The 14,106-nt window shown below is 40.6% G+C and overlaps 3 protein-coding genes across 3 annotated transcripts; 1 reads left to right on the top strand and 2 right to left on the bottom strand.

The window, feature by feature from the left end:
- Nucleotides 1-38: 38 nt before the first annotated feature.
- On the bottom strand, nt 39-2,278 carry LOC117783943 (dnaJ homolog subfamily C member 11). The gene is made up of 6 exons (XM_034621524.1): nt 2,012-2,278; nt 1,369-1,945; nt 999-1,296; nt 803-919; nt 325-748; nt 39-260 (listed from the first exon to the last, which is right to left on the bottom strand). The coding sequence occupies exons 1-6, from the start codon at nt 2,081-2,083 to the stop codon at nt 132-134; spliced, it is 1,617 nt and encodes a 538-aa protein (XP_034477415.1). The 5' UTR covers nt 2,084-2,278; the 3' UTR covers nt 39-131.
- Nucleotides 2,279-2,567: 289 nt separating this feature from the next.
- On the top strand, nt 2,568-6,306 carry LOC117783939 (heat shock 70 kDa protein cognate 5). The gene is made up of 6 exons (XM_034621518.1): nt 2,568-2,799; nt 2,935-2,978; nt 3,612-4,190; nt 4,256-5,360; nt 5,426-5,566; nt 5,634-6,306. The coding sequence occupies exons 1-6, from the start codon at nt 2,707-2,709 to the stop codon at nt 5,733-5,735; spliced, it is 2,064 nt and encodes a 687-aa protein (XP_034477409.1). The 5' UTR covers nt 2,568-2,706; the 3' UTR covers nt 5,736-6,306.
- Nucleotides 6,307-6,380: 74 nt separating this feature from the next.
- Nucleotides 6,381-13,941, bottom strand: LOC117783933 (ATP-dependent translocase ABCB1). The gene is made up of 9 exons (XM_034621504.1): nt 13,714-13,941; nt 12,142-12,361; nt 11,622-11,902; nt 9,631-11,560; nt 8,279-8,584; nt 8,081-8,220; nt 7,040-7,601; nt 6,828-6,974; nt 6,381-6,768 (listed from the first exon to the last, which is right to left on the bottom strand). Exons 1-9 carry the CDS (start codon nt 13,827-13,829, stop codon nt 6,568-6,570), a joined length of 3,903 nt encoding a protein of 1,300 aa, XP_034477395.1. The 5' UTR covers nt 13,830-13,941; the 3' UTR covers nt 6,381-6,567.
- Nucleotides 13,942-14,106: the final 165 nt, after the last annotated feature.

Raw genomic sequence — 14,106 nt, 5'->3', positions numbered from 1 at the left:
TTATAATGTATATCTAGCTCTTTAAAAATAAATGTATCTATGAGTTGTAGGTATATTTGTATGTATGTACGATTTACTATGAATTATAAAAACAATTTTAACACAAGACTGAAGATTTATACAAATGGGCTCTATACTGGCAGTCGTACTGGCTCATTGTCCTTTATATTGATAGTTTTCGGTACATCCTTATAAGTATATTCTATGCGTAAGATCTTGTCATCTCCTAAACTCGGATCAAAAAAGCCAGGTAAATCGCTCTAAAAAATAAAGGGATTAATTAATAATCAATTTTAAGAGTTGTACACAAGAAGAAAAACACACCTTTGATGAGTCATACAACTGAAGAACGCTATCCCTGACTAGACACTGTATCGGTATTGTCACATCATGTGATGCCTCTGGCTTGAATTGAGCGTCATCTTCACTTGTGCATCCATATATTGCCCTCTTGATGACCAGACCTTGTCGGCCCTGCTCCTCGTTCAATATACGATTATAGGTACTCTGCATCAAATGTATGGCAGCCATTGCCTCCAATTTCTTGGCAACGAGACGCTGCTCATTCTGTCTCTTTGAGCGCTCTACTTCGATGTTCTTTCGATCTGCTTCCATGGGATCCATAATTGCCTTCTTCACAAAGAACCACGCAATTATGGGCGTCACTGAAGCATAGAAAACGGCAGCGGGCACGATTTCATCACTCAGATGTATTGGAAACACATACGATTGATTTGAACGTATTATTCTGAAATTAAAAATGATTTTAGTAAAAAAAAAGTTATTTCAAAGCATCACATACTTTAATTTTAGGATTACTCCGGAAGGCACTCCAATGGAGACGGTTGCTATCAACGAGCTGTATTTAGAAACCTTCTTTTCCACACCATATTCGCCAAGAAATCCAAATGTGCCCACTCTGCAAAGTTAAATGATGATTATATAATAAATTAATGACAACAGTTCTCTGGATGTGTCATCAACAGACTATTGCTTACTTGGCGGCTAATTTAAGCTTCATCTCGTTGTCCAGCATCTTTCTCGTATAGGACATACTGAAGTAGATGTGCGGCGTTCCCAGCACAAAGGATGTGCTGATCGCGTGCTGATCATTGGAGTGATCAACCTGCGTGGTCATGGACGACTGTGGACCAGCATTGAGGGTCAGGCTGCCAATGGTGTGCTTATCGAGCTGTACAGCTAACGTGGAGAAGACGGCGGGAATAACGCCGTTTTCCTGAAAATTCATGTTCGTTCCGCCGTTGACCGTAACCTTCGACGTAAGCGTGCGTCCACCTGTTGCAGATGCAGAACTGCACTATTCAATAAACCGTATACAGCGAGCATCCAGAGAACCCCGTTGCTTACCCTTAAGTCCCAAGAGGAATCCATTGCCGGCGCCCAAGCAAACTTCCAGCCAGCCCTTGTTGAGGAGTCGACGTCCGGCGATCATGAAGCCGCCGTTGCCAGTTCCATTCGATGAGTACAAGTTGCCGCTCATGACAATCATATCCTTGCGGGTGATGGGCGCCTCAATGGACTGGGCAATGCTCATGGAGCCGATCTCCACTCGCGGCATCTCTGAGTCATCGTAGGGTGTAAATATCTCAGTGGCATTCACATTAATGGTGATGTTGCCCCGTGGATTAGTGCGCTGTTGCAAGCGACGCTCTGCGGCTGCTTGTGCCAACCGTTCATACTCCTCCCTGATCTCAGCCGGCGTCCGCGTTCGATGCACTATCTCCCAGCCCTCCGTTTTGAGTCCCTTCTCGCCTACCGAATCGTAGATAGCTCGCTGATGCGGATCCGAAAGTACTTCATAGGCGCGCTTCGTTCGATTGAACATCATTTCGGCTTTCTTCTTGCTTTCCGGATCCTGATGCTTGTCCGGATGATAAATGCGGCTCTGCTTCCGGTAGGCGGTGTTAATTTGCTCGGCTGTTGCCTTTAAACAGAGATAAATAAATAAAGCAGTTCATATTGCGAATGATTTATTAATTAATGCACTTACATCTCGCGGCAAATTGAGAAATGTGTAATAGTTCTCATCGAGTTCGGCGTCAGATTCATTATCTGATGCCATAGCTCCCTCCGATTTTTACTGATTACGCTCAGAGAGTCAAGTGTACCGGGTGTTCATAAACAACAGCAGCAGCATCGGTCGACCCGAAGTTTTATGATTAAATTTTGGTGAAAATTTTGAAACTACTATTTTTAATACAACTTTACGCAATAATAACAACACGTGTGATGGAACACGAAACGATGGGAAAATCTTACGGACACAGGGTGCTTCGGTCGGGCCTTTTTAAGAAGGCGAGTCAATAACGTCAAATGTCAAAATCTCTCTATCACAACTGTTACATTTTGTATTGCTGAATTATTAAATATACAAATTTTAAATCAATTCTGCGAAGCTTTGTACATAAACTAAAGAAAACACAGATACACTTGCCACTTGAAAGCGTTGGCAACTCTGTGGTTGATATTTTTCAATGCAACGCTGCGTGTTTCGTTTCAATTCCAACAAATACGATTATTTCTGTTCGCTGCTCACATCTCTGTCTTCTGTCTCTATCCAGCCCTCGTAAGGGAAACGTGCTCGTGGTTCGCTGACGAAATTTTCGCTTTGAAAAGCGGTGCAGTTTACAGCTGTTTTAATTGATAATTTCTGCAATTTGAATAACTTAACAAGTGCAAACAAAAATGCTGCGCGTTCCCAAGTTCTTACCGCGTATTGCCCGCCAGGCCAGCTTTGCAGCGCCATCGAATATGCCCGGTGCTTCTAGCATATTCCGCGTAAGTACAAATCCAAATCAGCTTTACATAATACTCGGCGCGGCATGTTCGAGCTGTGATCTGATGTTTCTTTTATGTTCTTGCTTATGTTTTTTGAATATTTTCTAATTAGTGCATATTTCTTGTCCATTACAGAGCCTGCCCGCTGCCTGCAATGGATTGTCAGGACTTCGCTACAAGTAAGTGTACTTTGATTTCCCAACTTACACACATGCACACATATTGTGTATAGTAAATTTTCATGTCCCGCATTCAGATGCGGCAAATTAAAGATCAAATTGTAGATAATGCTTATGTAATAGAACGTTGCTTTCATTTCTTACATTAGGTATAAAGTGTGTGTTTCTATTGTCCGTTTAACATTGCGTTTGTTTGTTTAATGTTAATTTAGACTTCTCTTTACAAAACTTCAGCCAGCTGTAACTATGTATGTAGGTGTGTGTGTATGTAAGTACATGCATACACATGCAGTTAGTGCCACTTGCGTTAAATACTAGTTCAAAATATGAACTTTTTTTGAATAAAATACTTATCTTATATCGACTTTGCTGTTATATAATATCTTTTATTTGCTGCTATGATTTGATCAATTTTGTACAGCTTAAAATTTAAATTAAATTTAAAGAGCAATTAGTTTAGTGAGTCTGAACTAGCCATAAAATAAAACTACACAGTTGTACTTATTTAATTTATATTGTACTTATTGCCATTAATGTCGCTTATCTTTTGCCTGTTGCTTCGTCGCTTATCAATTGTTCGTGTATCTATCGTTAATGTGTATTGGCCTTCTCTCTTATATTTTCTATTCTCAGATCCAGCGAAGTTAAAGGTGCTGTTATCGGTATTGATTTGGGCACCACCAACTCCTGCTTGGCCGTCATGGAGGGCAAGCAGGCCAAGGTGATTGAGAATGCGGAAGGTGCACGCACAACACCCTCTCATGTGGCATTCACCAAGGATGGCGAACGTTTGGTTGGCATGCCGGCTAAGCGTCAAGCTGTTACCAACTCGGCAAATACCTTTTATGCCACAAAGCGTTTGATTGGTCGTCGTTTTGATGATCCCGAGGTGAAGAAGGATATTACAAACTTGTCGTACAAAGTCGTGAAGGCATCCAATGGAGATGCCTGGGTGACCTCCACAGATGGCAAAGTGTACTCTCCATCGCAAATTGGTGCCTTCATCCTTATCAAAATGAAGGAGACCGCCGAGGCGTACCTCAACACTCCCGTCAAGAATGCCGTGGTCACTGTGCCCGCCTACTTCAACGATTCACAGCGTCAGGCCACCAAGGATGCGGGTCAAATTGCCGGCTTGAATGTCTTGCGTGTGATCAATGAGCCAACGGCAGCTGCTTTGGCTTACGGCATGGACAAGACTGAGGATAAAATGTAAGTGAACTCCTCATGTACTCACGAGCTTATCAATAATATAATCATTTAATTTTCGATTTTAGCATCGCTGTTTACGATTTGGGCGGCGGCACTTTCGATATTTCCATTTTGGAAATCCAAAAGGGCGTCTTTGAGGTGAAGTCCACCAACGGTGACACTCTGCTGGGTGGTGAGGATTTCGACAACGCCATTGTCAACTTTTTGGTGGCCGAATTTAAGAAAGATAGCGGCATTGATATTCGCAAGGATAACATTGCCATGCAGCGTCTCAAGGAGGCGGCTGAGAAGGCCAAGTGCGAGCTGTCTTCCTCACAACAAACCGACATCAATCTGCCCTATCTGACCATGGATGCCGCTGGACCACAGCACATGAATCTGAAAATGACACGCTCCAAATTGGAAAGCCTGGTTGGCGATCTCATCAAGCGCACCATTCAACCCTGCCAGAAGGCATTGTCCGATGCCGAGGTGGCCAAGTCTGAGATTGGCGAGGTTTTGCTGGTCGGTGGCATGACGCGTATGCCCAAGGTTCAGTCCACAGTACAGGATCTGTTCGGACGCCAGCCATCGCGCTCGGTTAATCCCGACGAAGCTGTGGCTGTCGGTGCCGCCGTGCAAGGTGGTGTTCTGGCCGGAGATGTCACTGATGTGCTCCTACTTGATGTTACACCCTTGTCCCTTGGCATTGAGACTTTGGGCGGCGTGTTCACCCGTCTAATTTCCCGCAATACTACTATCCCCACCAAGAAGTCGCAGGTCTTCTCAACGGCCAGTGATGGCCAAACCCAGGTGGAAATTAAGGTGCACCAGGGAGAGCGTGAAATGGCTAATGACAACAAAATGCTGGGCTCCTTCACACTGGTTGGAATTCCACCAGCACCCCGTGGTGTGCCCCAAATCGAAGTGATCTTCGACATTGACGCCAACGGTATTGTCCATGTCTCGGCCAAGGACAAGGGCACCGGTAAGGAGCAACAGATTGTCATTCAGTCGAGCGGTGGCCTCAGCAAGGATGAGATCGAGAACATGATCAAGAAGGCCGAGGAATACGCTAGTGCTGATAAGATAAAGCGTGAACTAATTGAAATTGTTAACCAGGGCGAGAGTATTGTGCACGACACAGAGACCAAAATGGAAGAGTTCAAGAGCCAGCTGCCCGCTGAAGAGGTAAGCAGCAAGCCAAGATAATTGTTTGAGTTTTTTATTAATATAATCTTCCTTGTCATTTATAGTGTGAGAAGCTGAAAACCGAAATTGCCGATCTGCGCACTCTGCTGGCCAACAAGGAGACTGCCGATCCAGAGGAGGTCAGAAAAGCCACAACTCAGCTGCAGCAATCCTCATTGAAGCTCTTTGAGATGGCATACAAGAAGGTAAGACAACAACTGTTATTAATACTTATGTAAATAAACTTATTCTAACATTTCATTTGCTTTACAGATGTCTGCCGAACGCGAGAGCGGAGGAGCTGGCGGTAGCTCCAGCAGCAGCAGCAGTTCAGGCGAACCTTCTGGTGATGCCAAGAAGGAAGAGAAGAACTAAATTAGGCAACCATAGTCGTAGTTGTTGTTCCCTTAATTCATAATAATCACATTTGGATTTCGATTAAGTTTTACGTTAAACATAAAGCACATCATATACTATTCCTGATTCTTCAAAAATCATTAATAATGTCCCCTCCCCCCCAATCACACATAAGCGAAAAGCATTTACCCAAATTGTGTAGTAATATGCGAGGACGAACACGACCTTCAAGATGCTGATACCAACGATCATAACACAGTTACGAAAGATGCATTAAGTTTTTATTGTTTATAATGCATCTTACGCCTGGATCAAAGTCCTATTTTTAATCTTATTGGTAACGTTATGTTGTGCTTGCTGTAAGATTTTCCCTATTTTTACCTTACATTTATTTTAAACTAGTTTTAGTTATATAATAACGAGCACAACAGCAAGACAACCACTAAAAAACAAATAACAATAGGTGGGTCAGCAAATTGAAAGTCAATAATTTAAGCAAAATTTTACTTTGGTTTCCAGTGGAAAACCAATAAATTGACTGGGTAAAACGCAACTAAAAGGTCGATATAAATAAATTGTAAACTTATAATATACGTGAACAAAAAAATATTATTTACAAACTGAGAAAGCCGTTGTTTCTATCAATTATTGTTAATGAATTAATTTCTTTTCACTTTGTTCTTTATTCAAAATTTGATAAATTAACAGTTCGTTTATCTTTAATCTTAGGCTCTATTAACGTTCTTATCGATGCTTAAATATCTATGTGTGTGTCTATAATACAGTTTAATACTAATGGGGTTTTATCATTGATCGCTATTGTTTTGACTAGACGGAGAGTATTACAATTTTACGCAGCTCCTGTTTGTAATTTGTACAGTGTATAATAGAGACCACGATTCTGGAGGAGCTCTTTGTGGCTGCCGCTTTCACAGACGACTCCGTTCTCGAACACATAGATGACATCCGAGTCGACGATGGTGGATAATCTGTGAGCTATGCTAATGGTAGTGCGTCCTTCCGCGGCAGCATCCAAGGCCTCTTGAACGATCTGTTTAAAAAGGGAATCGATTTAGATTTAGCTTGTATAAGATGAAGCTTTTGACTTACCTTTTCACTTTCCGCATCCAAGGCTGAGGTGGCCTCATCCAGCAAAAGTATCTTTGGGTTTCTAATAAGAGCACGTGCAATGGCGATTCGCTGTTTCTGTCCGCCGGATAGCTGTGCGCCCTTCTCTCCCATGCGTGTCTCATAGCCCTGTAGAGATTTAAAGGATCAACATATTTAACTATTCAAAACAAGCGGATTTCCAAATTTCTCACCAGTGGTAAGGCTGTGATAAATTGATGTATGTTGGACTTCTGGGCCGCAGCTAGAATCTCCTGATCCGTGACAATTCTGGAATTGTCACCATATGCAATATTCTCGCGAATTGTGCGATCAAAGAGTATTGGCTCCTGGGAAACAATGCCCAGCTGCATGCGGAGGTTCGTTATGGCCAACTGGCGGATATCGTGCTCATCAATTTGCAAGGAACCAGCATCGACATCGTAGAAACGTTGCAGCAACTGAATGCATGTGGATTTGCCACATCCCGATGGACCCACCAGTGCCACCTTTTGCCCACTTTGAACCGCAAGAAGAAGTCCCTGAAGCACCTGAATCTCCTGACGGGTGGGATAGCTGAACTCCACCTTATCGAAGAGCACATTGCCGTTGGAGTGCCACGGCTTCATCGAGACACCGGGACTGTCGGCGATGAGAGGTTTCCGATCGAGGAACTTCAAGATGGTTTGAGCCGCACTCACACCCTTCTGCATGTTGGGAGCAAAGGCCAAAGCACTGGCAATCGATGCCGTGCCCATAATCAACGCCTGGGATACTCTGCAAAAGAAAGATTGTTATAATTATAGACTAAGTAACTTTACACAGGAACAAAATATGGGATTCGGATTGAAAAGTTGAAGATATATTCCTAAATTGGCCTTTTTTTAGTCTGTATGAATTTAATCCCTAATATTCTAAAATTCTTGTTGAAAAAAATATTTTTATCAAATAAGGAATTAGTTTTAAATTTTTTTAAGACATAGGCTTAATTTATGAATTATATCCTAAACAAAAAAAAAACATTTTTTAATCAAGATTTTTAAACGTGAGTTTTAAATTATTCTTAAATCCTAGTTTACAAAATATCCATCTCAAATAATCAAAAATAAAGTCTGAAAACAAGTGTCAAATAATTTTAAATTCAGGATAAGAACAGGTTTACATTATATCATTAAAAATAAAAAAAAAATGAATGCTATAATCAAGATCATGTAACTTGAATCTTAGAATTCTGTGCAGTTGCAATAAAAACTCACTTGAAGACATCACCGAAAAGCAGGCCTCGATTGACCACACACCAACCTCCATAGTACATGCATGCAGCATAAGCGAAGAACATCATGGATCTAGCCATACCATAGACAATACCTCTATAGTGCGTATTCTTCTTAGATTTCTAGAAAAATTTAAGGATATATAAGTATAAGGAGTAAAAAAGAATAAGGTTTACTTACTTCAACAGCAGGTGTCAGCATATTAATATATTGCGAATGGAACATATCCTCACGACCCAAGGAAACCACAGTGCGAATATTGGAGACGACCTCAACAGCCAGTTTTGTAGTGTTCTCCATGATCTTGGCATTGCCCATATTCTCCTGGGCCATCACCGTGCGTTGCAGATAGAAGGAGATGAGAATGAAGGGCATAAAGGCCATTGCCACCAGGCCCAAACTCCACTCGTAATACATGGCCAATGCAACGCCCAAGACGATGGTTGCAATCGATTGGATAATGCTGCCAATGCGCTGACCTGTGGCCTAAAAGATGATGCAAAACTTTTAGTAAATTACATGCTCATACAAGTATATTAACCAATAAAAACCAAGTTCTGATAAGGCCTACAAACTGTTATCTCGCTATCTGCCAATCTGAAATATTTGTTAGCTATCGGTCATGTCAGTTAGAGGTCTGATAAGCGAACCGATTGAACTTGATAATGGAGAATATAACTTATCGCTTCACATTAATTCAAATCAAGTATTTAAACTGTTGTTAGGAGCTTATACTATTATGAATAGGAGTTAATAATAAATTAATGTGAAACAGCATAAAAAATCGGGATTTCGGATTGAAGTCAATCAACAATGTAATCATCGGTGTTCTTATCTTTTTTTTTTTTGATATATATTTATATTATATATTTATTATTACCGTATAAATTAATTTACTCTCAATTTTAAAAGCAAGAGTGGTAGTGACAAATTAGAGGAACACTCAATAAGTGGAGTATGTGTATTTTTCAGATAGTAAAAAATTTTCCGTAGGGACTGGCGGAGAAACCTTTCTTGTTGGAGTTCTTATCAAAATGTTTTCTACTTGAATAAAATATTGTAGGCTCATTGACTAATTTTAAGGCTGAGTCATTGCAGAACCGGTTCGGTTCGGGTTTTTAAGCAGCTTAAGCCGGATCATGAACCGAACCCTTAAAATTATTTACTTTGCAAACCCGAACATAAGCCGAACCGCTTTCTAAAATAAATGGTTCGGTTCGAAAAAAAATAATTACATACATTTTATAGTTTTCTAAAACTACGCAATTATTTGAGACTTCGGATTAAAATAAGTCATATTTAAATCTTCAAATATATTTAAATTAGCATCAAAATGTATAACAATAAAAATATTTTTTTGCATGAAATTGAACCAAGGTTCGAACCCAAACCATATGGTTCGAACCACCGAACCGAACCTTTAACAAAATTTTTAGAGGTTTGCAGCCTTGATTTGTACACTTATTTACCGAATGAAATCAGGAGTTTTAAACTTGCATTTTAGAATAATATTTTTCTTTCAATGTACTTACACCTTGCACCGCCGCGGCATCTCCAGACAGGCGAGCACAGAGGCTTCCAGTGCCGTTGGCGCGGTCATCGAACCAGGACACTTCCTGCTTGAGCATCGCCTCGAACATGAGTCCTCTCAGTCGCTCCGTGAGACGTTCACCCGCAATGCCGAAGCAGAAGATTTGCATGAATGTGGATATGCCGACCACAATGCCGGCGATGAGGAAGTACAGACTGTATTGGTTTGTGTTCTCCCGAACGTAGTCGTCATCCTTCGATTGCATTACCTGGATAATGCTGCCAAAGAGCAGAGCAAACACGGGCATGGCACAACCCATAATAATTGAGCTGATGCAACCCACGGTGATTTGGGGCCATTCGGGTTTGTTCATTCTCATCACACCCATGAGGGGGGATGGTTCCTTATTCTTTTTCTTTTTATCTTTCTTCTTGTCCTCAGCTTCGTCTTCTTCTTGAAGTATCTGGATCTCCTGTTCGTCCTCATCCTTAATGTCAAAGTTCTTGTAGATATCGCCAGTGGGACTCAGTACAGTGCCATCATCATCTCCCATCTGTGTGGTTACCAAATTGAAGTAGTGATTCTTCAGCATCATCAGCTCCTGGTGGGTTCCGCTCTCCACGATCTGTCCGTTGTTGATCACAACAATTCGGTCGGCACGTCGCACAGTGGACAGACGATGGGCCACAATGATTGTGGTGCGTCCTTGGCTGACCTTCTCCAGAGCAGCCTGCACCTTTGCCTCACTGGCCGTATCTAAAGCGGATGTTGCCTCATCCAGCAGTAGGATTTCGGGATCACGAATCAATGCACGGGCAATGGCAATACGCTGCTTCTGGCCACCGGATAACTGGGCGCCACGTTCACCCACCAGAGTGTCGTAGCCCTTGGGCAGCTTCTTGATGAAGATGGCAGCGTTTGCAGCTGCAGCAGCTGCCTCGATGTCCTCCCTGGTGGCATCCTCGCGGCCATAGCGTATATTCTCGTAGATGGACTGGCCAAAGAGCACGGGTTCCTGGCCGACGACTCCGATGCGCTCACGCAGCCAATTGATGTTGATGTCCTTGATGTTAGTGCCGTTGAAGAAGAGGTCACCGCCCTGGGGATCGTAATAGCGCTGAATCAGCTGAATGCAGGTAGACTTGCCGCATCCCGAGGGTCCCACCAAGGCCACAGTCTGGCCACGATTAATCTTCATGTTCAGTTTGTTCAGAATGGGAACCTCCTTGCGGGTGGGATACTGGAACTCTACATCACGGAATTCAATTGTCGTCAGCGGCTCATCGAGGTTCTTGCCGCGCGGCTCGAGGGGATTAATGGTTGGAATCTGCTCAATGATTTGGAACACCTTGGCACAGGCACCTTTAGCAATGCCAAATGCCTCAATATATGGCGACGCCATGCCAATGTTCATGGAGCCCATCATAATGGAGAAGAAAACTGTGATCATGGTGCCGGGATCATAGTTGGCAAAGTAGGGCTCATGGCGACCCTTGATGACCAAGCCGACACCGTACCAGAAGGCCAAAGCATACGAGGCATAGATGAAGAACCACAGCAGACCAAATCCCATTCCGGAGAACATGTTGCGCTTAATATTCAGCTCCTTGGCGGCAACCACTTTTGACTTGTAGGCAGAAACTTCCTTGTACTCCCCCTCAAAAGCCTTCACTGTACGCACACCGGAGAGAGCCTCTTCGGCTACGACAGAGGCCTTGGCATAGATATTCACTTCCTGCTTGGCCAGCTTCGAGGTGGCAATGGCCACAAAGCCCATTGCGACGAAGGTGACCGGCAAACTGGTCAGACACACCAGGGCTAGCTGCCAGCCCTTGACAAAGGCAAGTACGATCGATCCAATAAATGCGACTATAAAGTGCACAAAGATCACGACTTTCTCACCCAGACCATCCTCCATTTTCGAAAGATCTCTGCAATGGGTAATAGAATAATAATTAATCTCTCCATTTTATATTATTAATGGGCACTTACTCATTCATTCGACTGGCCACCTCACCGCTCTGATTAAAGTCATACCAGCTCATATCTTGATGCAGCACCGATTTAAAGAACTTGGAACGTATCGACATAATTTGCGAGTGGGCGGCATAATTGAAGCAGGTGATGGAGATGTAACTGCAGACGAGCATCACTATTCCAATATATGTATTCTTCAGTGAAAAATCCTGGACGGCGTCCATCAAGGCGTTGGAATTATAATCGTCACTCTTATATTTGGCACCTTCAACTAAGCCGCTTAAATCAATCATGTCCTGAAAACGATATAGAAAAGTGTTATTTAAATATTATTATGAGAATTCTCTATAGAAAATAAAGACTTTAAATCTCAAACATAGGTTCCATTTAATACAAAACATAAATATCTTCTCAACTATTTTCACTTTTTTTAAATTTTGTTAAGCAAATAAATTGCTTAACAATTTTGATTTATTATTTTATAATATTTTAGTCAAAATTTCAAAAAAGGCGACAAACTAAAACAAGTACTTACATTTGTGAGATCACCAAAAATTAAGCTGTTTGCTGGCGTTGTTAGGCCCGTGGCGATAGCACCGAGAAATCCAATAAAGTAAAGAATACGATCCTGGGTTGTGGCATAGCGAAACATTTTAAAGAAACTAACTGGTTTGACCTCATCTTTTGGCTTGTCCTCGTCTTCGTTGTCCTCAGATTTGTCATTCTTGGATTTATTCTTAGACTTATTCGGTTCACTGTAAATACAATAAAAGAACATGCCCTTAATGGGTGTTTTCTAAAACAATTGAAACTACTTATGAATTCGCAATAGTCTCGTCATTATCGCGTAACGTCATTCAAGGTCTTTAAGCTTGTACTATCGCCGATGAAAATACGTTACGTCTGCCTATATGCAAGTACTTGTACGAGTATATTAGATTATTCATATCAGTTATCAACTTCGTCATAAGAACATATTTTTTAATGGACGTGTATGCGTATCAATAGATCACGCTTAGTCCATTTATATGTATAGTATACATAAATACGTTTGTTATAACGCCAAAAGATATGTGCTTGTTCCTTTGTTATAATTTTTATTGGTACAATATATTTTATGACTCCGAAATTCCAATTTTTTAAAGTCCGTGATGATAATGAAAAAATCACTTGATATCAGGCCCGTCAACAAAATCGCATGGTCATGGTTACATTAGTTTCTGATAGACGTCTCCACTATTATTTGCAAATATATTAGCTAATTTATTTATGGGCTTATCTATTGTAACAAAAATAAGATTGCAAACCTATTTATACATTCAGCTTGCGCTATAAGCTGGTTATGATTTATGCTCAATAAAGCATAAATAAGCATATTTTTTTAAAAAAGATTTAAAAGGACTGCACGTAATTTGTTAAGAATAAAAAGAACGTTATTTTATAATAATAATAAAAATATTAATTAATTATATGTAATCATCATAACAATATGTAGTCTCTTTAATACTTAGTCAAATAGGCTAAGTGAGCTAAGACAAAAAGTTATGTATAAGGAGATTGTATAAATATTAGTGACTAGTGTCATTATTTATAAGTGACAGCTTATAGGGCTTGGAAAATCAAAATGTAAATAAATAAAATAATGAAATCTATATAAAAGCACCGTGTAAATTGCAAGTTTGTACAACGTTAAAGTACTGAAGTGCACTGAAGGATTTCCAAATTATTTAGCAATTTCTTCAGCGGCCTCAGTGGGAGGATAATTAAAATTTTACAAATATTTAATTCAGTAGAAGTTGTGGATAACTTAAAAATTTATATATTCATTAATACCTCCAGATTGCGTCATGCTATAATATTTCATATTGCAACACTTAGCACATTCATCCTGTCAGGTGAAGTATTTAAAAAAAAATTAAGGAACACATTGAATTGTATATAGTCTGTAGATTTTATCCTACAATAATACAGTCAATGAATTAAACCAGGCACTAGCACATTGTGTTCGGAATTTTATTATTCAATAAAAATATTGAAAATAATTTCCCCTTGTTGCAGTCAATATTTTTAAAATATATCACAGACTGCTTTCCGATTTTTAACTCACAAGCTTTTCCGATCCTTGTCGTTTGCTGCGAAGGATTCACCCAAAGTAATGTTCGACTTATATTGTGACAATCGATTCTCGTCGTCCTTGACGACATTACCGTTCGACGCGGTCATTGTGAAATAAATTAATTTTTTTTGATTGTCCTTCAATAATTTACGAGTATATTTATATCGCGGTTTTTTTTTTAAAGAATGAACTGAATATGACCACAGCTAGAATAAGACTTATGAAATTCGCAAAAACATATGGGTTTATATTTGAATAGCTAGGCAACAAATTATACTAGTTGATATCGGCTCATGCTGATAATGTTTATCAGTTTATTGTGCTATTAATATGCTAAGAGTAGGCGGTAAAAGAGAGACCACGTGCAAACCAAAGAAGAGAAAA

This window comes from Drosophila innubila (genome assembly GCF_004354385.1).
Source record: "Drosophila innubila isolate TH190305 chromosome 2R unlocalized genomic scaffold, UK_Dinn_1.0 1_C_2R, whole genome shotgun sequence".
Lineage (NCBI taxonomy): Eukaryota > Metazoa > Arthropoda > Insecta > Diptera > Drosophilidae > Drosophila > Drosophila innubila.
Note: the sequence above shows the minus strand (reverse complement) of the source record. Positions and strands in the feature narration are given on the sequence as shown.